Here is a 24064-nt window from a genome sequence, read left to right on the forward strand (position 1 = left end):
TCTTCATAATATTATTCAAATAGGAAACAAGAATAATGATTCAGAGAAATTTTTGGATCAAATATTTTTAGTCTGTCTACATGATATCCCAGGGCAGTGGAACTCGTCTCGTTAGCAACAGATATTTTCTAAATTACTAAAGATTATGAAGAGCAATAAGACTTTCCTGAACAACTGCATATCAGTATGTCCGGTTGACGATGTTTGATATTTCGACATGGAAGCCAATCTTAGATGAATTGTTTTTAGAAAATTTGCGGGAATTACTTTCACTTAAAAAATACTGCTATACCAAATAATAATCATTATAATAATATATTTTATCCAATATCTTTTGCACTACAGTACATAACATACAATTTCTTATTTAAAGAATAATATCATTCTCGAATTATAACAAATACATTCACTTGAACATTTCTTTTAATCAAATAAATGAATATCGCGGAGGACTACCTACGGTTGTATTGTTTCCATTAGATATTCCAACTTTTTGAGAAGCATCTGTCGGATTCTAAAAACAAAAAAAAAAAAGAAAAAAAAACCTTCAATACCCTAAACGTTTCCAATCAACTTTGTAGAGTTAAAGCTGCACCTGTTTGATCGCTCCATTATTGGGTCTGCCAGCATGTGGTTGCCCAACTCTCGTGAGATTCATTTTTTGCTCCTCGCAGCTGCGTCGCATTTGCTGCGCCTTCCGATGCTGCCACCGGAAATAGGCATAGGTGATAATGCCGATCAATATCAGCGTCACCAGCAGGATCAACAGGATCAAGTTGTTATCGTGGGTGAGGAAAAATATCGGTACACAACCGAGCAGCAGCAACAGGATAATGATGATGGAAAATAGGATTCCCACTTTGTAGCAGCCGTAATGTTTTTCTGGAATACAAACAAGGAAAACGTTAAATGGTAGGACTTAAATCATAATCTCTCAATATAGCTTGAAATATGCGATAGTTGGAAGAACTTTCTCAAAATTATCAGAGGCGCCTAAGAGCACATGTAATCGGTGGTTTATCGTTGGGTCTAATTTATACAAGAATTTACCAACTAAATTAGATCCAATCCCGTGAAAAAACTGGAAACCACACTCGTGTTCTTTTAACTGACAAAACGGTTCAGAACAGCGTCAAATTGGTTCACAATCTCATCGGTTTTGAACCAATCCCTATACCAGTTCTAAAAAAGTAAGTTTGAAACTGGGAACCACGGATGTGGCTGATTGGTCGGAATTAAAGTGTAAGACGGCTGTTCGGACCACGGATACAGGTGCGTTAACACTAGAAGGGCCCGCAAACTGAATATACCTATTTGGACTGTGACCAGTCAGAATGACTGGTAAAGGTAAATTTTTTTATAACATAATATTTTTAACTTTTTTCTTTTGATATTATTTTGTTACTTATTCAATAATACTTTTGTTATAAAATGGAAGTATTTTTTCACCATGGGTTCACGGAATCACCTCATTTTGGCATAGTTGACGATTGCGTTTATGTCATAAATTGAATATTTCAATTTCATTAGAAAGTTATGTTACATGGTTATGAGTTTTGACCATGGGTGCACGGTTTAACTTCAATTTTGTCATAGTAGATATTTTCTAGCACCCACCGTTCTGATGTTTTTCAACATGCTGTTTATAAATCATACCTGATATTGGAGGTTTAAAAGCAAAGTTCAGTGAAACCAAAATAATTCAGAATACAATTCTGCCTAGTTTATCTGTCGATGTTATACGCCGAATTCTTCCATAAATAGTTTTTAAAACATACATCTTAAAATATTTTTTCCCGTGCAATGATACCTTAACGATACTCAATTTTGCAATGTCTGAGAAATGAGCTCTAAAAAGTACGCGCACTATGCCAGTAATGACTGAATTCGATTTTTTGTTTTCAGCTCAATCTATATTTGAACATGATTTCCCATCATGTAGGATCTCACTTTTGTGCTCTATGAAAATAAATATAGTGCTATACAATGCAATGTTTTGTAAGATTTTTGCCTTGTTCATTGACCAGTCCACACGCTTAAGGTTGGTATGAAAATATGTTTCAAACTTATTCAAGATGTAGCTAGCATGCATGCAAGACACGTTTCAATGAACGGAAGTTTTGCGAAAAAAATACACCCCGTTTTTTACGGAATCAAATGGAATACGCAGTAACTATGTTTGCGGGACTGTGAACTGGCTGTCAACAGCAAGTAGGGCATTTATGAAGCGATCACGTGTCTAATCTTACCGCAACGTGACAATCCGAGCATGGAGGAGAGGCGTATATTGCATTTCCGACTTTTTATGGGCTAAGATTTTTTTTACCGCTGGGATATTAGAATTCCATAGCAATGATGGGTGTGCGTATAACAAACGAATGAATGTTGAATGTAGTAGAAAAGAAATAAGCATCAAACATAACACTTGTGTGTCGTTTTAAATTAACAAAGTTATTCAATAAACATGTTAACTAAGACCAAAAGCTTCAATCTTAGCGGAAAATGATATTCAACGACAAATTTTCAATTGAAACCCTTTCCCGAATGAGAGCTCTGGTGAAGGAAAATCTACTCTAAGGTTCTTGGAATGGAGAAATCAAGCTAAACACAAAGAGAACAAAATCTTAACCATGATTAAGAAGAAAAGGGCTTTTAAAATTCTCAATCAGACTGGAAGATTATATACATCTTTAGGAAGAAAGGACATTCTTCAATTTAAAAAGATTTTTACTTAAATATATAAACCATTTTATTGTCCGAATGTAAACAGATGAACTATTATTTATTTCTATTTTTACAATTTTGCGTCTCACGACAAAGTTTCTTTGATTGCAAGGCAAGTGTCGCCAGCAGATCGTGGCCTAGAGGACAGCACCCTTGCCTTCTAAGCCAACGTTTATGAGATCGAATCCCGGTCGTGACATAACCTGGCACACATAGTATGATAAAGGTTGGTGGTTTTAGCATTAGTGAAGTGCTAGCCGGGTATACCTTGAAATTGTACGCCTCGATGATGCAGCACTTGCATGTGGATGGATCTTTTCAAGGTAATTTAGATTGTACTTGGAGATCCTAAATAGATATGTGTGTTCTCGTAGTGCTATCGGTAAACAACTGTAACTTCAACCAATAGTGCAGGAGTGTCAATTAGCATAGCAAAGTAAAAATAGTAACGCGGGGTAATACCACAATAGATCATCTTAATTGCCGCAGTGGACACTCTTCCCAACATCGTGTCCTGCCCAGCATATCCGTCCAGCCTTCGCTACCAACTGGATACTGGGTTCGCATAAAAGTGGCACGAGCTTGTGGTTCATCCTTTGCCTTTGCACTTCGTTCTCTACACGCCGCCAAAGACGGTTCTTAACACTCGTCGCTCAAATACTCCAAGTGTACGCAGGTCCTCCTCGAGCAATATGCTTGTCTCGTGCCCGAATAGTACAGCCTAATGTCTAATGAGCGTTGTATACAGGTTACACTTCGTGCGAGGGCTAAGTCTCTTCGACCGCAACTGCTTGCGGAGTTTATAGTAGGCACGATTTCCACTGATCATTCTCACGGCTGGTGTCATAGTCTGCGGTCATCAGTGAGCCGAAATAAACAAAGTCTTCGACTATCTCCAGCTAGTTGCCGTCGATCGCGACCTTATTATTACTGGACAATTTGGTCGGTCTCGGATCTGCAGGCGAGCATATATCTGTTGAAAATCGTGCCCGCGTTCACCCATCGCTCATCGAATAACACCTTCTAACGCCACGTTGACATCATGCAGCATAGACAATCGCCTTGTTGAAGCCCCCTCCGCGATTCGGATGAATTCGACACATCACTCGAAATCCACATACAGCATTGCGTTCCATCCATCGTCGCCTTGATCAATCTGGTCAGCTTCCCGGAGAAATCTTTCTCGTCCATAATTTTCCATAGCTCGTCACGCGGTCGTCGTGTCGTATGTGGCTTTGAAGTCAATGAATAATTTATGCGTAGGGACTTGGTGTTCACGGCATTTTTGGAGGATTTGGCGCAATGTGAATATCTAGTCCATCGTAGACCGTCCCTCCATGAAGCCGGCCTCCTTGATGACTTCCCACGAATCTGTTAGCTTGTGGCGTTAGGCGGCGGAATTCATATTTAATTCTGATAAGAGTACTAAGAAACCTTCTTCTTCTTCTTATACTCTTAAAAACGAAAAGATTCCACCAATAACGGTCACGATTCCTGACTTCAATGCCTTTCGAAAAGAAATCGTCACTTCCGTCAAGGATGTGAAGATTTCTTTTCAGATCGGTCGAAGGGGAACTGCTCGTATATTGGCGGAATCTTTTAATGATTTTCAAAAAATTTTAAATTATTTGAATAATAAAAAACACCAATTTTTTACGTACGACACTAGAGGTGATCGTCCTTTTAAAGTTGTACTTCGTGGTCTCACCGGCGATCAGACACCGGATGAGATCACAAATGAATTAAATTCTTTGTTAGGTTTTTCTCCAATTCAAGTAATTCAAATGAGGAAAAGAACCAACACGAATAATACCAGTAGTGTTGGTTTTGCTCCTGAACTTTATTTGATCCATTTTAAAAAGGATCAGGTTAATAATTTGAAAATTTTGGAAAAGGCTCGTCTTATGTTTCATTGTCGAGTAAAATTTGAACCTTTTCGTAAATCCCATACCAATTTTTTACAAAATATTACGCAATGTCGTCGTTGTCAAGCTTTTTGTCATGGCACTAAAAATTGTAGAATGAATGCCAGATGCATGTTTTGCGGCTCATTCGATCATGAAAAATCTAAATGCCTTTTTGGTGATGATAAGCCAAAAACAGAATTTTTTAAGTGTGCGAATTGCGCAGGTAATCATTCCTCGAATTCTCTAGATTGTCCCGTTAGGGCAAAAATTGTTGCTTCTAGGAAAACCCCCAAAGTTTCCAGAAAAGTTTCTTCTCCTCCTTCCTCTTTTTCGTCTACACACGTCAGACCGGCAAACAACCTGCCTGTTCGCTGTCAGCCTCGGCCTACATTGGAATCACGGCTGGGTAATACCCGAAGTGATTTTAATGTTACCTGGGCTGATTCTGCGCCACAGACTCGTTGTTTATCGTTCTCAGAGGTGGTTGAAAATGGGTTGCCCTCTTCAGGTTTAACTAATAAAAATGGGAAAAAACCAAGTCTCAACGTTCATGCGAAGGCTTGGGAAAATCCCCGAAATTCAAATACTTTTTCTTCTCCTTCCTCTTCTGATTCTAACAATTTTGTTGATTTGGGTGAGATTACTGAGGAAAAATTAAAATTTTTGCATCAAAATTTAATGGAAATGATGCAACTTATGTTGAAAGCAAATTCAATGTTTGAAGCTTTCCAAACTTCTTTTAATTATGCTAACAAAATTATTATGACTTTACGATTCCCTCATGGATCCAAATAGATGTTTAAATATTATGAATTGGAACGCTAGATCTTTGCTGGCTAACCAAGACGAGTTCTTTTTATTTTTGAAAACTCAAAACATACATATTGCTGCCATCACTGAAACTTTTTTAAAGCCAGACAATAACTTGAAAAGCAATGCTTTCTTTAAAATTTTACGAAATGATCGACTTGATCGACAAGGTGGGGGTGTAGCTATTGTCATCAATAGTCGTCTCAAATTTAGACTTCTTCCTTCTTTCAATACAAAAGTCTTAGAAACAATTGGAATTGAATTAGAAACTTCTATGGGGAAAATTATAATTGTTGCCGCATATTTGCCTTTTCAATGTAGCGGTGAACAGGAAAATTTTTGGAAGGGAGATTTACAAAAACTCACCAGAAATAAATCTAAATTTTTTATTATTGGTGACTTTAATGCAAAATACCGATCTTGGAATAATATTTCATCAAATTCAAATGGTAATATTTTGTTTAATGACTGCTCTGCAGGTTATTATACTGTTGAATATCCTAATGGGCATACTTGTTTTTCTTCAATTAGAAATCCCTCCACAATTGATTTGGTTCTAACGGATTTAGGCGAGCATTGTAGTCAATTAGTTACTCATGCGGACCTCGATTCAGACCACCTTCCAGTAACATTTTCTTTATCCCAAAGTCCCATTGAAAACCCTTTAAAATCAACTTTTAATTTTCAAAAGGCTAACTGGGAGCGATATATGAATTTTATTGAACGTAATTTAGATGTAAACGTTCCACTGAATTCAATAGAAGATATTGATTTGGCTATAGAAAATTTGACAACTTCAATAGTCAATGCTAAAGCCGCTTCAATACCTAAAGTTAAACATAAATTTAATCAACCTTTAATTGATGATGATCTTCAGTTTTTGATACGACTGAAAAACATTCGTCGACGCCAATTTCAACGAACTAGGGATCCTTATTTGAAATTTATTTATTGCGACCTTCAAAAAGAGATCAAACGTCGTTTAAATTTCATTCGTAATGAAAATTTTGCTAAAGCAGTAGAGGACATAAAACCCTACTCAAAGCCATTTTGGAAATAAACTAAAATTCTAAAAAAGCCCCAGAAGTCAATTCCTACTTTGAAAGATGGGGATAAACTTCTTTTAACTAATTCAGAAAAAGCTCAAAAATTAGCCCAACAATTTGAGTCTGCTCATGATTTTAATTTAAACGTTGTAAGTCCAATTGATGCTCAAATTTCCCTAGAATTTGATGATATTCTTTCTAAGCAAATTGTGTTTGAAAGTTCTTGTGAGACAAATATTGATGAACTTAAATTGATTTTCAAAAAATTTAAAAATATGAAAGCTCCGGGGGAAGATGGGATTTTCTATATTCTTATTAAAAAGTTGCCTGAAAGCACTTCAAATTTTTTAGTTAAAATCTTCAATAAATGTTTTCACTTGGCTTATTTTCCCAATAAATGGAAAAATGCCAAAGTAACTCCAATTTTGAAACCTGGAAAAAGTGCTTCAGAGCCTTCAAGTTATCGACCAATTAGTTTGCTTCCTTCTTTAAGTAAACTATTTGAGAGAGTTATTTTGAATAGAATAATGATTCACATTAATCAGAATTCTATTTTCCCTGATGAACAATTTGGTTTTCGTCATGGACATTCTACTACACATCAACTTTAGAGTGTAACTAATATGATTAACGCTAGCAAATCTGAGGGTTATTCAACTGGTGTTGCTCTTCTTGATATTGAAAAAGCTTTTGACAGTGTTTGGCACAAAGGTTTAGTAGCTAAATTAGCTCGATTTGATTTTCCTGTATATCTCACCAAAATTATTCAAAATTATTTGACTAGCCGAACTTTGCAAGTAAGCTATCAAAATTCATGCTCTGAAAGGATACCCATTAGAGCTGGTGTCCCTCAGGGTAGTATACTTGGGCCTATTTTATACAATATTTTTACTTCTGATCTTCCTGATGTCCCAGAAGGAAAAGGTAGAAGATTATTTGCTGACGATACTTTGCTTTCAGCCAAAGGTCGAAATTTACGGGTGGTACGCAGTAGATTGCAACAAAATTTAAATTCCTTTTTGAATTACTTGAAAATGTGGAAAATTTCTTCTAACGCTTCCAAACCTCAACTTATTTTATTTCCCCATAAGCCAAGAGCAAATTTTTTAAAACCTAATGAAAATCATTCCATAACTTTTAATGGGGTTTCTTTAGAATGGTCTGATCACGTGAAGTACTTGGGACTCACACTTGATCGGAATCTTTCTTTTAAGAATCACATTGAAGGTATTCAATCTAAATGTAATAAATACACTAAATCTCTTTATTCTCTCATCAACAGGAAATCCCGACTTTGCCTGAAGAATAAGATGCTTATTTACAAGCAAGTCTTTCGACCAGCGATAATGTATGCAGTTCCGATTTGGTCTAGCTGCTGCGCGACGAGGAAGAAAGGCATCCAGAGGATTCAGAACAAGGTTCTGAAAATGATTTTGCGGCTTCCACCTTGGCACAGCACCGAAGATCTTCATCGGATTGCAGGCATTGAATCTATCGAAGAGATGGCCAACAAAATCATCCCCAACTTCAGAGGCAAATCGATGCAGTCTTCCATCGTAGAGATTCGCTCTCTCTACAATTAGTTTAATTTTAGGATAGCTTTAGTTTTTAGTTTAAAATATTTTTTTTTTTTCACTACAGGATGTTCTCCTTTATAAAAATGCTTGATTGTGCTCAGCAAATCTAAGTCGAATAAATAAATTTTAGTGATTATTAAACTATAGGGCTCTGAAAGTTCATTATTGAACTGAACACCTAATTTAATGTATTAATGTAATATAAATGTAATGATGAATTGGTACTAATAAAGATATATTTAAAAAAAAAAAAACTTGACTTATCGTTGGGGATGTCCTATCTACGTCGTTGGATGCTCCCGGCGATGTACCTTCCCACCGTCTTGATCTTCTGCATGTGTGATCATGTGCTGTCATGAGTAGGTCATGTGCTGTCGCAAAATACGGCGAATTGTGAGGACCGATCGATTCGATTTCAATCGAAAATTGACAAATTTATATAAATCAAATTAGTTTAAAATCATTTTTCTAATTTTATTTCATCATTTTTCTGTTGAATAAAATGATTTTGATAGTTACAAGCATTGACAGGCAGCGTGAAAACAAAGAAACACGTTGGGGGATCACTTAGGTCGTCTATCAATATGGCAGAGTGCGCCAATAATTAATTTCTCTTCGTGATTTCAAAATCAAATATTTCAAAAAATAGTTTTAAAAGTGACAAATTTGTGATAGAAAAAAAAAGTGCAAGCGTAAGTTTTCCATGTGAAGTAGCCAATTAAAGTGGAAAGTGATTTTTTTGCTCTAAAACATGCATTTATGAATAACGACGAATCAAAGGGATACGACGAAGGTAGTGCACTTCCCCTGTTGGAAGTTTGGCGGATTGTAACCTGCCGAGTTCTAACAAAAAAAACGCTTTTGGAAAAAAAATATAGATCTACTACTTAATGCTCAACAGTTGTTTAAGTGCTCAAGAAAGCTGGAGTTAGAAGCTATATGTTGCCCACGATGATATAGTTTTATGATTTCCTCAAGATCAGAAGCACAAAAAAATGTAAAACTAGTGTAAAAACCGTACTTTTCAACAAATGAACCGATAAAATTGTTACAGACGCAGCAAAAAAAGGGAAAGAGGATTGAAAAAATGACAGAAATTGCAATTTTGGCACCTTTGGATTCTCAAAATACGATACACAGAATTATTGACCCTGAAATAAAGCACCACCACGCATCGATCTTTAATTATAGACGTTGATGATAAAAATGTGATCACAGGAGAGTTCAAAAACGAAAAAAAACTGCTTAGCGAAAAATAACGCCTATATTTAAGTAAACTATGTAGATGCTTAAATGACCAAATTTCGCAATAGATACGCCAATGCCCCTTAAACCCCACTGCTCCGTTTATAATTGGTAGTTAGAATCCATGATAGTATTTTTTTTATTGCCCTGATTTAGTTTGATGAATTCCACAAAATACATCATCAAAAGTAGTGATAGTAATACCAGTAATTTCGAAAACGAAAATCGGTAGGTATTACTGGCCTATTTTTCATTACCGATTACCGGTTTTACAAGCTCCAAAAACCGGCAGTTCCGGTATTGAGAAATATACATAAAGATTAAAGATACATGTATGAAATGTGATTTTCACTTGTTTTTCTGGCAGTGAAATTTTAAAACTGAAAAACGCGTAATCGGATCATATGAACAATGTGAACACGAAGATTTGAAATAGTGTCGTGAAAAGGTGCTACTATTTTTCATCAAATTGGACGATGGCTCTACTACACTTCATGAATCTTCCTATCGGTAAACTAAGCGCCACGAAAACGAACAAAAGGAACATCAAGATATAGACGGAGTTTTACTCGATAGAATTTAGCTAGAAATGAAACCAAGACAGGATTTGTGACCCCTTTCCGATATAATTCATTTTTTTTTAATTTGAGTGATGTAATGTCTAAAGATGGATTATCAAGCAACAGTAACTGGAATGTACAGGGATGATCACGATTAGTACAACAGGACCATCAAATACAAATCAACCCATGCTGCCTACGTTCCTCATTGCCTATCTGTGGACTTTGGTGGGATTGTTTCATTTTATTTTAATTATATTATATTATTAGGGTAAGTGAGCCGTATTTTGGCATGGTCCTTTTCTTGGCATGCCAACATGTCTCTTCATGTTTTTCAGGTCCAAATTGAGCTTAAAATTTTTTGAATATATTTTCATTGCAAAGAGAATAATCTGTTTCAAATCTGTGCATACCGAATGTTTTTGATTGTTTGTACTTTAATAAAGAAGTTAATTTTTTTCGATCTGCATCCGAGGAAATTATGTTGGAAATCACCGTATGAAAATCAGATGAACTCACCTTTCTAGCGCAACTGCTAGATTCACATGCGATTTCAAACGCGGACACTCATTTGAAAAATTTGCAATAAATACTCATACTTACAGTTAAACTCGGCAAAAAATCAAAAAATACTAGAAAGACTAAAGAGTGAATATTTATTTCGGTTTTGAATAAAAATTTAAAACTAATTTTGTTCCTTTTCTTGGCATGCAACTTCAATCGAAATACACCACCAGTGTTGGAAGCTGGAAAAAATACATGTTCATTAAAGAGGTATTTTTGGTCTGATGTTTTCCCTAAAACTTCATTTAAAACTACGCACAAATGTTTTCATATTAATTGGGTTCTATGATAAGACCGTTGCTATCAACTTAAGCTTCGAAATAAGTTGGAGAACATAAGTGATTCGACTAACTAAAAGTCATATCCGAGCATTGAAAATGCAAAAATCGCTATTTGGGAACCATGAATCGAAGGTACATTGGTATGCGTGCGAACAGCATTTGCATTGCAGTCTGCCGAGCAAAAGCCACGTGGTCTCCTACAGAACACAGTGGTTCGAAATATTAAAAAAAACTAAATTAAATTAAGCATCTCACAAGACAAGATGTTTTTTTTATCTAAAAATGGTTAGATCGATGGCAATTTATGACTTTAGTATATAAAATACATAATTATTTGAGTTTTGGAATTGTTTTCTATTGCTTGGGAACCATATACTTACTTATATTTAATTTTTTGGATTTTTGTTCTAATTTTTTTCAGGGAAACAGAAGTTGGAAGTTCAGGAAAATGTCGTTTGCTTTCCAATTATTCCTTAAAATATTTGATGTGAGTCGAATTAAAAAAAAGTTTTAGCAAGGATTACATTTGGTCCGTGCCAAAAGCGTAAAGCGAAAAAAAAAGGATTACATTCTAACATCTATTTGGCGTGTCAAACCACTGCGCAACGCCCCGGGCATTCGAGATGGCTCTTGCTAGAAGCTCATAATCTCAGCTAACAAATTCAAAAGGGCAAAATTTTAAAATACCATTCAAGGAATTTTTCAATTTTTTACTTTATGAAGCCAAACTCCACAATATGAAGACAGTTGTTTGTTAGTGAAAATAACCCTATGTGTCGCAATCGCATTGCGGAATTTCTTGACTTCCGACTTTTTGAAATGAAAGCTTATTTTGTGCTTCCCTTTCAACCTAATTTCATCAATGTTTTCAAAAACCTTTTTGTTGTATGAGTGACGCCCGGTGTTCCATCGTCGCATAGAACTTTACGCTCAGCTGACGTCATTCTGTCAGTGGCCTTATATTCAGAATAGCCAACGATTCTGTTAACTGTCAATTGAGCATTGTTAGTAAAGATCTATTGCACTTTGCTGGTGGCCAAGAATCGGACCATCGAAACGGCAAACAATTGGTACGGCGGCCAAGTAATTGGAGCACCGCAGTGATTACTTTGCATGCATTTTACTCACATTTATAAAAGTTCCATAGAGAAAACATAATTTTGTTGAACTCTAAGCAAGTTAGCAAGTAAATTCTTCAAAGGGTGTTATATGGTGCACTCAACAGGAAAGTAGGAATGTCCAAAAAAAGGGTAAACCATGCCTTAGGTGCCAAGGTCGGGAACATTTACCCTATACATATTTCGTCCATCCTATTTGCCATGTAGGATTTCCCACTTAAACATCCCTTCCCGGTCCTTTCTATGATTACATTGACTTGTCACGGAGTGCATTTTGGTACCACACTGATCTTCAAGAGCAGCACTTGAAATGAGTATTGAATCCAGATACTCATTTTTGCATCTTGCGTTGCTCTTGATTATCAGTTGTACCTCATGTAACAGCCAATAAAAGATGTGTGTAGTCACCCTATGCTATGCTATGTATGAAATGTGATTTTCACTTGACCTTTAAAGTTTTACAAATTTCCTTAGGTCATAATGAAAATTTAAAAGAGAAATGTTATCAAAAATGATGGACAACAAAGAAATCCTTTTTGATTTCAGGTCAAGTTAATTTTCAAAATAAGTTTAGTTCTCTGTTAAAATCGAATATTTGAAGTTTTATACCTACAGGGAGCGAAACAAGAAAAGTACCACTATGTCTTTTGTTTGTTAAAATATTACTGATTGAAAATGTTCTCCTACAATTTGTTTCCAATTGTTCAACGAATAAATCAAGCATACATAAGTTTACTTTAGTTGGATGGAGCAATTGGTGTTGAGAACCAAATCTATGAAAACAGTGCGAAAAAGAATAGTACCACTTATGTTTTTTTACAAAAATCATTATTATTTCTAAAAAAATTCTATAAAAAAGTAAATGATAATGCTTCTACAAAGTTTTTTTTTAACGAACACAAACACAGTCAGGATCTCAATGAAACTTGATGTTTCCTCGAAGAGATTTCTTTTTCTTAACTCTAAGCGTACATCTTTTAAGGATATTAATAAATATGATGGCTAGCATCTTACAAATGCTAAAACCATCAACCCGCAGAAAGTGTACTATGTATGCCGTGACCGGGATTCGATCTCATGCCCGCTGGCTTAGAAGACTTGAAGGCTATCTTCTACGCCACGGACTGCGACTGCTATTATAAGAGATCACTGCATTTTTAGGGGTTCCTGAGGATTTCAAAGATTTTAAAAGGTTTTGAAGATTTTCCTCTCGCACTAAGGAATTTGATATTTGTGCTATAGATACTTCATCAAACTGCTCAATTTCTTCATGAACATGGCGTGAAATAATGGAACATTTATTCTAAGCTGAATTCGAATAAAAAAACCAGGCTTCTCGCTGCTAAACAAAACTGAGACTCATTTTCGACTATCCGGGATTAATAAAGATTTGCTGGATGATTTCGGTCAAGAAATATGTAATTCGTACTGCGTGAAAGCCTTGGAAGTTCTAAGGTCACTGTATCGAATAATAAGAACTGCATAATGGTCATAAAGAAGTTAATTTCTTGGATAAATAATCAGAATAATGTTAGACTTTCCGGTGCAGCGTGAAGGACCAGAAGCGAACAGTAGGGAAAGTGTTCCTATGTGGGCCTATCCGGTTTAAATGCGCCTACGGCCGTGTGACGAAATTGCTGACAAGACAACATACATTATCAATACATTTTTTATGCTTTGCTTTGCTTTGCTTTGATATGCTTTGAACCATAGCCGTAGGAACCCCCCCCCCCCCCCCCCCAATGAAATCCAAAAAAGCAAACGAGGTTTTCTACTCTACACTCAAAATTTTAAATTCAGAACCTAATTATGATAATAGAGTAAAGTTAATTAAAAGTAACAATCTAGATTTAAAACTCTTGTGCCAAAACCTCAAAAATCCATCAGTAGTCCAAAATTTTGCTACACTTTTTCAAAATTTTCTCACTTGTTCATCGAAATACAGGTCTGAATATTAAATTTTGAATTAAAATCGACCCATTTCGAAGGTTGAATCCTGATTCCATAATTTCCATAATCAAAATTTAATTCCTATTTTCGTATTCCGGATTCTGTATAAAGTTCAGATTTCTTGATTTTCCGTTCAAATAATCACAAGTGATTGGGAGTTAAAAGCTGCTAGAAATCCTGGTTCAAATTTGTTTATTCATTTCATATCAAATTTAAATCATGTTTTTCGAGATCATATGCATTTTCAATATTTTGATAATAGTTTTTCGAATATGAAAAAAAGGCATTTGATTTTATATTCAAATTCGAAGTTCTTAAACCTAATTCTTACACAAAATTCAAAAATTTAAAGCTTTGAAAAGTCAGATTCAGATCTTTGTTATTTCATATTTTAATTCACAATACAGATTGATTCACAATAAAGATTAAAAATTCAGTATTTAAATAGTGAATTTAGATTAAACCTAAACTACAAAACTCAAATAATAGATTCATGAAATCGTTTTTTTGTACATTTCAGAAATCGTATGGAAACTAGGATACAGATTCAAAGCGCAATTTTTGAGTTCAGGTTCAGAATTCAGATTCAAAATTCACAAAATGGTTTAACTAGTAAATAAATTTAACAATTTACATAAATTGTTGAGAAATTCAAGAGATTAACAAGCTTAACACATTACGGACCAAATACAAGATATTACGTTTTTTATTTGCCAACAGTGTGCTACACTTCGAAGTATAACTCAAATGGACTGGATTTGAGTGTTAAACTTTATTCGACAAAATTGAACTAAAAATTTGCCGTAACTTAAAAACGCTCAGAATTGTAAAATTTACTCCAGGGGTTTCTGAGATATAGAATACCGAATTTCAATGTTTCTGGTCATAGATTTCATCATTAATGCGTGAGGATTGCTTGTCAATTCAATTTCCAGATTTCATTTTTTTAAACAATTAATTGAAAATCACAAATAAAAGTTAAAATTAAAGTTCTTTGTTTTATCCGAAAATTCCAAATTTTATATAAAAAAAAATTATCCACAGGATTTACATTATGAAATTGATTCTTTATGTAAAATATTTGCTGTGAGAGAAACATCTTCACCTAAAAATTTAAACAAAATTCTACGATTTCCCAGTGTGTTGTTTAACATTATTAACACATGAGAGACACCAAAATTCGGCATTTTATGTTTCAGAAATTAGTAAAAAAAATTCTGCTAATTTAATACAGATATTTGAGTAACGGGTAGTGTTGTGTTAAATTTTGTAGAATGAGGTTTCATCATCAGATTCATAACGTTTCAATTATGCTTTCTAATGGAGCATACTAGCAGCAAGCGAAAAACGAGATGTCTCGTATTTGGTCCACAATGTGTTAATATTGCAGTTTATTGAAGCCAAATTTCATACTAAAAATCATTATTTATTTTTTAAGAAAAAGAAAACTCTCCTAGAAAATGTCAAAGTACTTAAAAATGAATAATCATATAGTTACCAACATAATTAGTTTTAATTTTCTTTTGTATTCGTGAATTGTTGGGTAAAAAATCATAGGTGAAAATCAGTCATTCAAACCTCCCCAAAACGTTGCTTATAACTTTTTTAGGTCACATTTGAGCATATTGGTGTCTTCGGAGAAGTTTGTCAGTAAAATCAGCTCTATAATAAAAAACTATTATTTGTCTGATTAATCCCCCTACAAGTGAGATAAAATTTCTTACTTCTCTGCTATAGGTTTTAATAGTTATTTTAGAAACTTGGCATCTGAGACAAAGTTGTAGAAAATATGATTTTAAGTTTGTCTCAGACATCAAAGAGCTAAAACATATAACAGAGAAGTTAGAAATTTTATCTCACTTGTAGGGGGATTAATCAGACAAATAATAGTTTTTTATTATAGAGCTGATTTTACTGACAAACTTCTCCGAAGACACCAATATGCTCAAATGTGACCTAAAAAAGTTATAAGCAACGATCACGTTTTTCGTATTTTTGACCACTGTGGTATGGGGTAAAAAAAAAAAAAAAGAACGCAATAAGCCGGTATGGAGTATACCTATTTTCAAAAATTGTCATTTTTGATTCAGCATTAAGGCAACTTTAACATTTTTTAAGCTAATTTACCCAAAGCTAGCCGGATTTCCCGGTTTTACCCGGACTTGACCGGGTAATTTATTAAACAAAATTTAAAGGGCCCGGTCAAGTCGTCCAGCCCGGTTGTCTGGATTTTAATAAGTAGAAAAAAAACCCGAATTTTCCGGATTTAGTCATTTCTTTTTCCAAATAATAAAAAATCTCTTATTACGTTTATTTTTTTTTATTTTGCGTACTAAAACGAAATTTTTTGAGCAACTTTTAACATAATAATCATGCAGGGTTTCTGGATGCTTAAAATACGATTCAAAATTTCTGATGTATTTCGAAGAAAAAAAATTATTAAAGTACTTTTCGTTTTTTTTTGAGTGGTTTCTAAATTAAGCCCAAATTTGCTTGGTATTGCCCGGATTTAGGATTGACAATTTTGAAATCAAATGCCCGGATATTGTTAGGTTTTTAGATAGAATAAATTTGCCTGACCAGGATACGCGCGGGAAAAAATTCTGATCTCTTTTATTTACTCCGTTATTTTGTTTTGTTTGTTTTCCGGTTAAATGAAAGACTGTTATATTATTCAAGAAACCTCGTTTCGTATATCTGCACCTACAATGTGCGGCCCATGTATATCCTTTATCGTATTTAAATGCATTGCATGTTTTTATTACGACAATACAATCCAAATCACGAATATGTGTGCTAATGTACCTATATGGCCTCCAAAATGTTACGTATATACTGGTTTTGCTGCATTTATACGCTTTGTTTACACGTATATTTGCACGTATATTTGTGTTGCAAATTCGAAATACCCACCAAATGGTTGTCTGGGTATTCAGGGTGCCCTAACCCTAGGCAAAAATCTAATAAAATCCGAAGATAAAAGGTCCGTTGACTACCGTGGTTGAATTAAAAGGAATCTTTCGATTGATTTGATTCAGTTGAATCATTCAACCACGTAGGCTCACAACACATAGTCCGTTGACTTTTTTTGTCATAATTATAAAAGTTTGTCTTCTACCCTGTAAAGTCATTGCATAGTTTAAGGCGCAATTTTCTAGTTTTAGATAAAAACAGTATTTTTAGCCCTTTTTAACAGAACATTACTTGATAAACATTAGTTATTGGGCAGATATTAGTAATTCCATGATAACCAATGATTACGATCCATTCAGACCAAAAAAATACATCTTTTTGGACCCTAGGAATTAATTCTACGCATAACATACATTTTGGAAAACATCTTCTTTGAAAAATTGGGAGTTCACAATTTCTATGAAAATATGGCATTATGAAATTCATATAATACTCTCACGGTCGACATATTGGAATAAATATTTTTATAGTAATTTTTTCATGTGAGAAACAATTTAAAGTGATAAAAAAAATTCTGTTTGGCACATTTTTCTAGAACATTTGATATTTGTAAGACATTCCTATTTCGAGATATATCGAAGAAATCAAGTACCCTCATTCTCCCCTAATCTTTGGGAGCTTTATTAATTTTTTCACTTGGAATGAACTACTTTATGAAACGGTGTAGTTACTTTTCAATTTGAGATCAGTTTCTCAATTTAAAACTCTAGTTTTGCAACTCCGTACTAAAACGTATGTTTTCTTTACGAAGTTTTTGAAAGGTTTTGAAAAGTCTTACATTTTCTACCGAAAAAAAAACAGTGTCGAGAATCTACAAACCGTGACCTGCAAGCCTGATAAATTGATTCTCAAGGGGATTTCCAGTTTTAAGGTTCATGGGACATCATATTGACGTAGTCGGAAAAATATGAGAAATCTAATGAAATGTAACGAAAACACTTATTGCAGGAATTTTTCGAGCTATATTTTACATCTATTTTGCCACTATTCTCCTGATATAATAATAACATGAATATGCTACATACAATCTGGGCTTTAAATTATTACAAAAAATCTCGAGCTGAAAACATTGAAATAAATGTTTCGATAACCATTGTATCTTTTCTGGTAGGGTAAGTGAGCCTTAACTTGGCATGCTCCTTATCTTGGCATGCCAAAATGCATTTTGGTAATTTGTATGTCAAACATATGCCTAAAAATATAAAATAAATCAAACATAAAAGAAAATCGCATTTGTCTACATTCTGCATAGCATTTGTCCGCAATTGAATCCAAATAACTGCGTAATAATTTTTTTTCACATGACGAACTGGAAGTAAAATTACGATTTTCGGAAAAAATCTGAAATGAACCTACCTTGCTAGTGCATCTGCCACCTTCGGATCGATTTAAAAAACACACTTCCTTATGAAAAAAATCACTAAAAAATACCGTTGGTTACAGCAAAACGTGGCAAAAAATATAAAATTATAACCTACTCCAAACAACGTACATATTTGATCTAAAATTGAAGAAAATATAAACATTTTTTTCGCCTAATCTTGGCATGAAATTCCACTAATTGAGGTTTGTATGTATGTGTGAGAACGAAATCAGCAGGCAGACGGTAGCCGGCAGCCGGCAGCCGAATCGTCGGCTGTTAGTGCACAGTGGTCTGGAAATTTAAAACCGGTCGAAAGTAAAAAGAATGATTGAATTGAAATAACTTAAAAATACCATAAATGTATTTTGGACTATAATCAATTTATTTATCTCACAAGCGTTTTTGGCATCTTAGTTGGACTTATAATACTAAAAGTTTAGCTGCCTTTTTTTTGTTAAATTTCTAGAACTTTTCCTCTCAACTTCTGAGCACGAAATCAACAGGATTCGGTTCCGAATCGATATCTTGGATCTCAACGTTGAAGTAACTTTATCCAGACCCAAAAAAGAAATCTACAAATGGAAATAAGGTCCAACGTATTTTGATTTCATTTTATTTGTGCTGGAGATGAACATTTGCTGTTTATGTGTCGCTTTGAAAGGAATGGTCACAAAGTACAAATTATGACATGTATTATTATGTTTATTAAAAAAATGTAGTTGCATTACAATGTTGAAAAATTATGTTATTAAGAGCTAAATTTCATTGTTTTCAATTTCATGTGAAATCAAAAATAATATTTTGACCAAGTTTATTTTATATTATGGATCACTGTGCATCAGCAGAGTTGACGACGTTTGTTTTCCGTAGGAAAGGAATATGCGAAGGAAGCGCTGCCGAGTTTGGATGATGATTTTGCATGAGTGCGAGTGGGATGCAGCTTGAATTTCACCCAGCTTGTAAATTTGTTGTTCGCTTTAATTGGCTATAGTCCCCAAACGAACGAGTGAGATGCAATCTATTTCTATCAGGCTGGCTGGAGTGAGCGTGAGCGATAGTTTGTCTTGTTTTGCTATCCGGGTGTACGCAAACGATTGCTAGAAAATTCCTAAGGGCGACATTTTAAATATGTACGTATGATTCAAAGAATTGTTCGCTTACTTGAGTTTTAACTTTAGCTTGCTTCTTGCCTCGGTCATAATGGTTTTTAAAATGTCTCTCCTCCTTTTATGGGAATGGACTAAAAAAAAATATGAACATTCACTATCGTATGTAAACTTCAATGGAAACAGATCTATCATGATTTCATTTTAAAAAAATGAACAAACGATTCGTTTGCTCGGTTTATAAACATATTTATGTTAACCAATGCAATATTTTGGAACCTATTTGTTCTAGATTGTCATTCTGATAATAGAAATTTTAAACACACCAAAAACTGAAACAAACAAATGAAACTTTTTTAAGTAAGATTATAATTCTGCACGCAAATATCAATTCTAAAAAATGGTTGACATTTCGTACTTTCGACTTTTTGAAAACAACACAGAACATTTTTGTGCTTCCTTCCAGGATATTATCAACGAATTCGTGGGAGCTGTTTTTGTATTAGTGAGGCAAATTTCTTCTAGAGGCGGCCAATTTAAGGCACTCATAAAGGGCCAAAATTCGGAACGGGGGCCACAATAAGGAGCCTTTCAATCAATAGTTTGATCAGGTTTATATCAAATTATCAACCGCTTTAAAGCAAGGACATATTTTTACTACATTTCAGGCTAGTAAGCAATCATATTCGTCGAAGGACTTTTGAAGGTACATATTACAGGAAGACTACAATCATGGGAAATATAGTCAACCATGCCTTAGGGGCCAAGTTCGGGTACATTTACCCTAATTTGTTTTTGAGATTATGTTAGGGAAAGAGGTTAAAATTTATGGTCTTAACATAAGAGACATCGTCAATCTGTTTACCTATAAGCTTTCGCTCATAAAAAGCATCAAACCAACCTGTAACATTTCCGCCATCCGGGCCATACGGAGAACTGCCGTACCGTGAACTCATGTCGCCGTTTGTTGTTCTACCGCCTCCACCGCAACAGCAGGAGTGAACCATTTTACGATTATTGCAGTAGTTCTACATATGACTTAGACCCACTCCCTCTATCTCTATCTCTCGCTGTGTCTTCGAATGTTTTGGTTGACTTCCAGTGCAGCGGTTCGGGAGTTGGTTTGGTTTGGTTTGGTTGGTTATCATTCCGTGCATCTGCTGCACGCCCGTCCTCCACACTTCCGCTTCGGGATGTTTGGACGCGTCTCTGCCGTAGAGGAATGTATTTCACACCTCCGGAAGCTAATGACGACGACAATTCCGGCCAAAGATTTGCCGAACGATACAGATCCCCCAAACGTTATGCGTCGCCTGTACATTAGACTGAGTCGATTTGGGGTCATTTTTGAATTTCTCAAACCCTGGGGTCTTAAAAGCTTCGTTTTGGTCCAAAACTCATCCATGATTTTTTGCAGAATTTTTAAGTAACGTTTACATGAGTAAATTTGAACTTTTAGGTTTGTATGGGAAAATTGAATATTTTGTACTGAAAAATCAACATCGTTATTGTTTCTTCTGTGGAACCGAGCCTGTTTATGGTTTTTGTGCTAATTTATAAATTTCTTCCAGGAAATTTTCCGCTGAACAATTTTGTCCAATACCATAACTTCGTATCTTTTTAGACAAAAAAGTTATTAGCCGTTTAACAGGTGTATGTCTTTTTGGATTGATGAACCATGAATTCAATTGACACCACTGCTTGAGCCCCACGAAGTATGGCATGAAAAGTGGTCTTGCAATATGTCGCTAGGCACTCAGCAGTGGTGTCAATAGAATTTCTAATTTATCAATTCCAAAAAGCATACACCTGTTAAAGAGCTAATAACTTTTTTGTCTGAAAAGATACGAAGTTATGATATTCGACAAAGTTGTTCAGCGGAAAATTTCCTGGAAGAAATTTATAAATTGGCACAAAAACCATTAGCTGGCTCGGTTCCACGGAAGAAACAAAAACGATGTTGACTTTTCAGTACAAAATATTCAATTTTCCCATACAAACCTAAAAGTTCAAATTTACTCATGTAAACGTTACTTAAAAATTCTGCAAAAAATCATGAATGAGTTTTGGACCAAAACGAAGCTTTTAAGACCCCAGGGTTTGAGAAATTCAAAAATGACCCCAAATCGACTCAGTCTACTGTACATGCATGCGGTATGTGTCGTGTTGAGCTTTCCTGGGCTCTTCTCTCCGGGACCCGGACGGACCGAAGCTAATTAATCTCCATGTAGACACGGGGGATTCTGGGAATGCATCAGACTGCTGCAACCGGACCGGATCGAGTAAAGCCTGCTGGCCAATATTTGTCCACGGTCCACGTGTGAACTGCACTGCCACAGCCCGATAGAAGACAAATTGTGGTTTACTTTTTTTCTTCCCTTTCTCCTATCTATAGCTTTCTGCATTCGAACTTTGCCTAGTTTGTGCAGTGTCCAAGGTCTCGCGAATCTACTAGTTACGGCCAACGTTGGCTTCGATCGTTCGTAATGGTGCAAAATCTGGTCCGGTCGCAGGGCATTGCTAAATTGCGAGCGTAACAAAATTGTTGCCTATGACCGCACGGCCACACTGATTGAGGCCTCGTTATCACATTACAGCCTAGCGCGCCGTTCGTGGATCGTTGAATCCGAAGTTCCTGACCAGGGAAGGGTGAGAATGATAGAAGAAACTGTTACTAATGACATTATAGGTTGTGGTGACCCACTTTCGGTTTGAAAAATGAAAATTGGATTATGGTTTTTTTTCTGTCGACGAAATAGATGAGAATCTTTCAGAAACTAGCGAAACTTTTAAAATATCATACAGATGAAGGTAATCAGAAAAGCTGAGAAAAAAACATTCATAAACAGGAATACATGAACTCGAAACTCAATTTTACAGAATTGAGGGAGATGCATGACTCAAATCGTTCACATTTCTACTAGAAACCATAAATTTATAAATGTAAACCATACCAGTCAATCAGGCCTGATGTTCTTCGCGGAATTTTATGAAATAAAATTTCAGATAAACTTATCAATTATGCCATACCGCTATGAGCTTTTTCCGCTATTTGTATTTTGGAACTAGCTTTTCTCTAGGCATGAACAAAGTCTAAGGAGAATTTGCCTTAAGACTAAAACTCAATCCAAAACACGCTGTCGAATAAAGAGTGGTGTAGATACCTATACAAAATAAGGTGACAATCTGTAAAGTAGTTTTTGAGAAACTCAAAGACAAAACATTTTTGGATCGAGAAAATCAACGAAAGTCCCAATTTTTGAAAATATACCGCCACTAGTGCATTTTGCGCACGATTTGATAGCCGTATTTTGTTGATTATTATTGTTAATTGTTAATGTGTTGTCATGAACGTCCACAAAGTTCAAATCAAACGTGAAGTAAAGCACATACTTAAATGCAGCTGAAACTATTTGACCAAAATGTATATGGTAAGTTGTATGAAAAGTCCTGGAGGATCTAACAGTGAGCTTGAATATGAATAATAAAGCTTAGTTTATTTAGAAATGGGACAGCTACGATTGCGCGTATCTTAAAACCATTTACTTGATCGAAATACTTCATAAAAATAATTAAGATAATCTTATGAATCATGGAAAAATATGAAAAAAATTAATTGTCATTTTTTGTAAGAAATATTATTAATTTATTCTTGGTACCTACCATCTGCTGGTGCACACTTTTTACAGTGATGATAGTTATCTTTTTTTTTGTTATAGGCAACTGCATCCTCCTTCTTCAATTTGCGCTACATTTTTGCCTTATACTCATCTTTTCGAAAAAAAAAATCTGAGTGCAATTTAGTGGATTCAGATGTTTTGAAATAAATAATTATTTATTATTTTCGTTTCACTAAAACACGTTTTACTGGAATTTCAGCTAACAAAATCTAATAAACACATAGCAGAATAATTATGGAAATCAGGAAATACATACTTTAATTTGTCATGACTATAAATGGTACAGGATTCATGGTTCTGAGTAGGCCTTGCTCGGATGCGGACGTGTTTTTTCTGTTTTCGGGTTGCGGTTGTGCTACATTTGTTGGGGTTTTTTTTTCTTTCTCGATGAAATACTAGGTAGTGGTTGGAAGTTATAGAAGGTGAAATTTACAAGGAACCCAAGAATAGTTTAATCCTGTTAAGAAGAGCTGATGTTTTAAGTCAAACATTCCCAGAAGTTATTCAAACGGGATCTGCTGAAAGCAATCGAAGTCAAATCATGAGTCGCGAAATAAGTCCGAATATGTCCCCCGGGTTGATTTGCTGAAAAAAAAGAACTCACACGTGTGATGTTAACCCGAGCGGTTGGCGACGGTCGTGTTGCTAATTGAGTAATAAATAGTGATTCGTAGTTTTTCGGAAGACAGAATTCGAAATGAAAATTATTCTTGAAGATAAGTTTTCTTTAATATTAAATTTAGTGATGATGAAAAGCTCATTCTGTTGGAATGATTAGAAAGAGGTACCGTGCGTGATGAAACGTGTTTGTGAAATAGCCGCCTACCTTGAATGGTAAAATTACGCGGGCTACACGATTTGTGGTCGTTGCTATGGTAACGTGCTCCGCTATAACGATTCAAAGCAGCATGGATTGCTGAGTGCGTAAATTAGAATGCTTAATCCGTTGCTTTGGCGGGAAACAAGAACATAGGGAATGAGGAAAAAAATATATACAGTGCTGTGAAAAACGTTTACGTTTCTAGTGAGTTTCCAAACTGAATGTTATACGAATTCCGTATTTGACGAGTTCACACAGATTGAAAGAATTCTCTCCAAATCGTGACATTTGAATCATAATTCTAAAGTTTAAGTCCTTAAGACTCATTCTTAATTCCGCA

The 24064-nt window shown here is 35.0% G+C and overlaps 1 protein-coding gene across 4 annotated transcripts in view; it reads right to left on the minus strand.

Annotated features, from left to right (window-relative positions):
• Nucleotides 1-299: 299 nt before the first annotated feature.
• LOC129747726 (uncharacterized) overlaps nt 300-24064 on the minus strand; it is a 37201-nt gene continuing 13436 nt past the window's right edge. For 3 of the 4 annotated variants that reach the window (XM_055742065.1, XM_055742062.1, XM_055742064.1), the window contains 4 exons: nt 21370-21859; nt 20126-20549; nt 596-882; nt 300-514 (listed from right to left, as the gene is read on the minus strand). In XM_055742065.1, the coding sequence (XP_055598040.1) occupies nt 428-514; nt 596-882; nt 20126-20231 (480 nt within the window). In that variant the 5' untranslated portion in view covers nt 20232-20549; nt 21370-21859 and the 3' untranslated portion in view covers nt 300-427. The remainder of the gene's footprint in view (nt 515-595; nt 883-20125; nt 20550-21369; nt 21860-24064) is intronic. The other variant, XM_055742063.1, reaches the window with a different exon arrangement.

Source organism: Uranotaenia lowii, chromosome 2 (genome assembly GCF_029784155.1).
Source record: "Uranotaenia lowii strain MFRU-FL chromosome 2, ASM2978415v1, whole genome shotgun sequence".
Lineage (NCBI taxonomy): Eukaryota > Metazoa > Arthropoda > Insecta > Diptera > Culicidae > Uranotaenia > Uranotaenia lowii.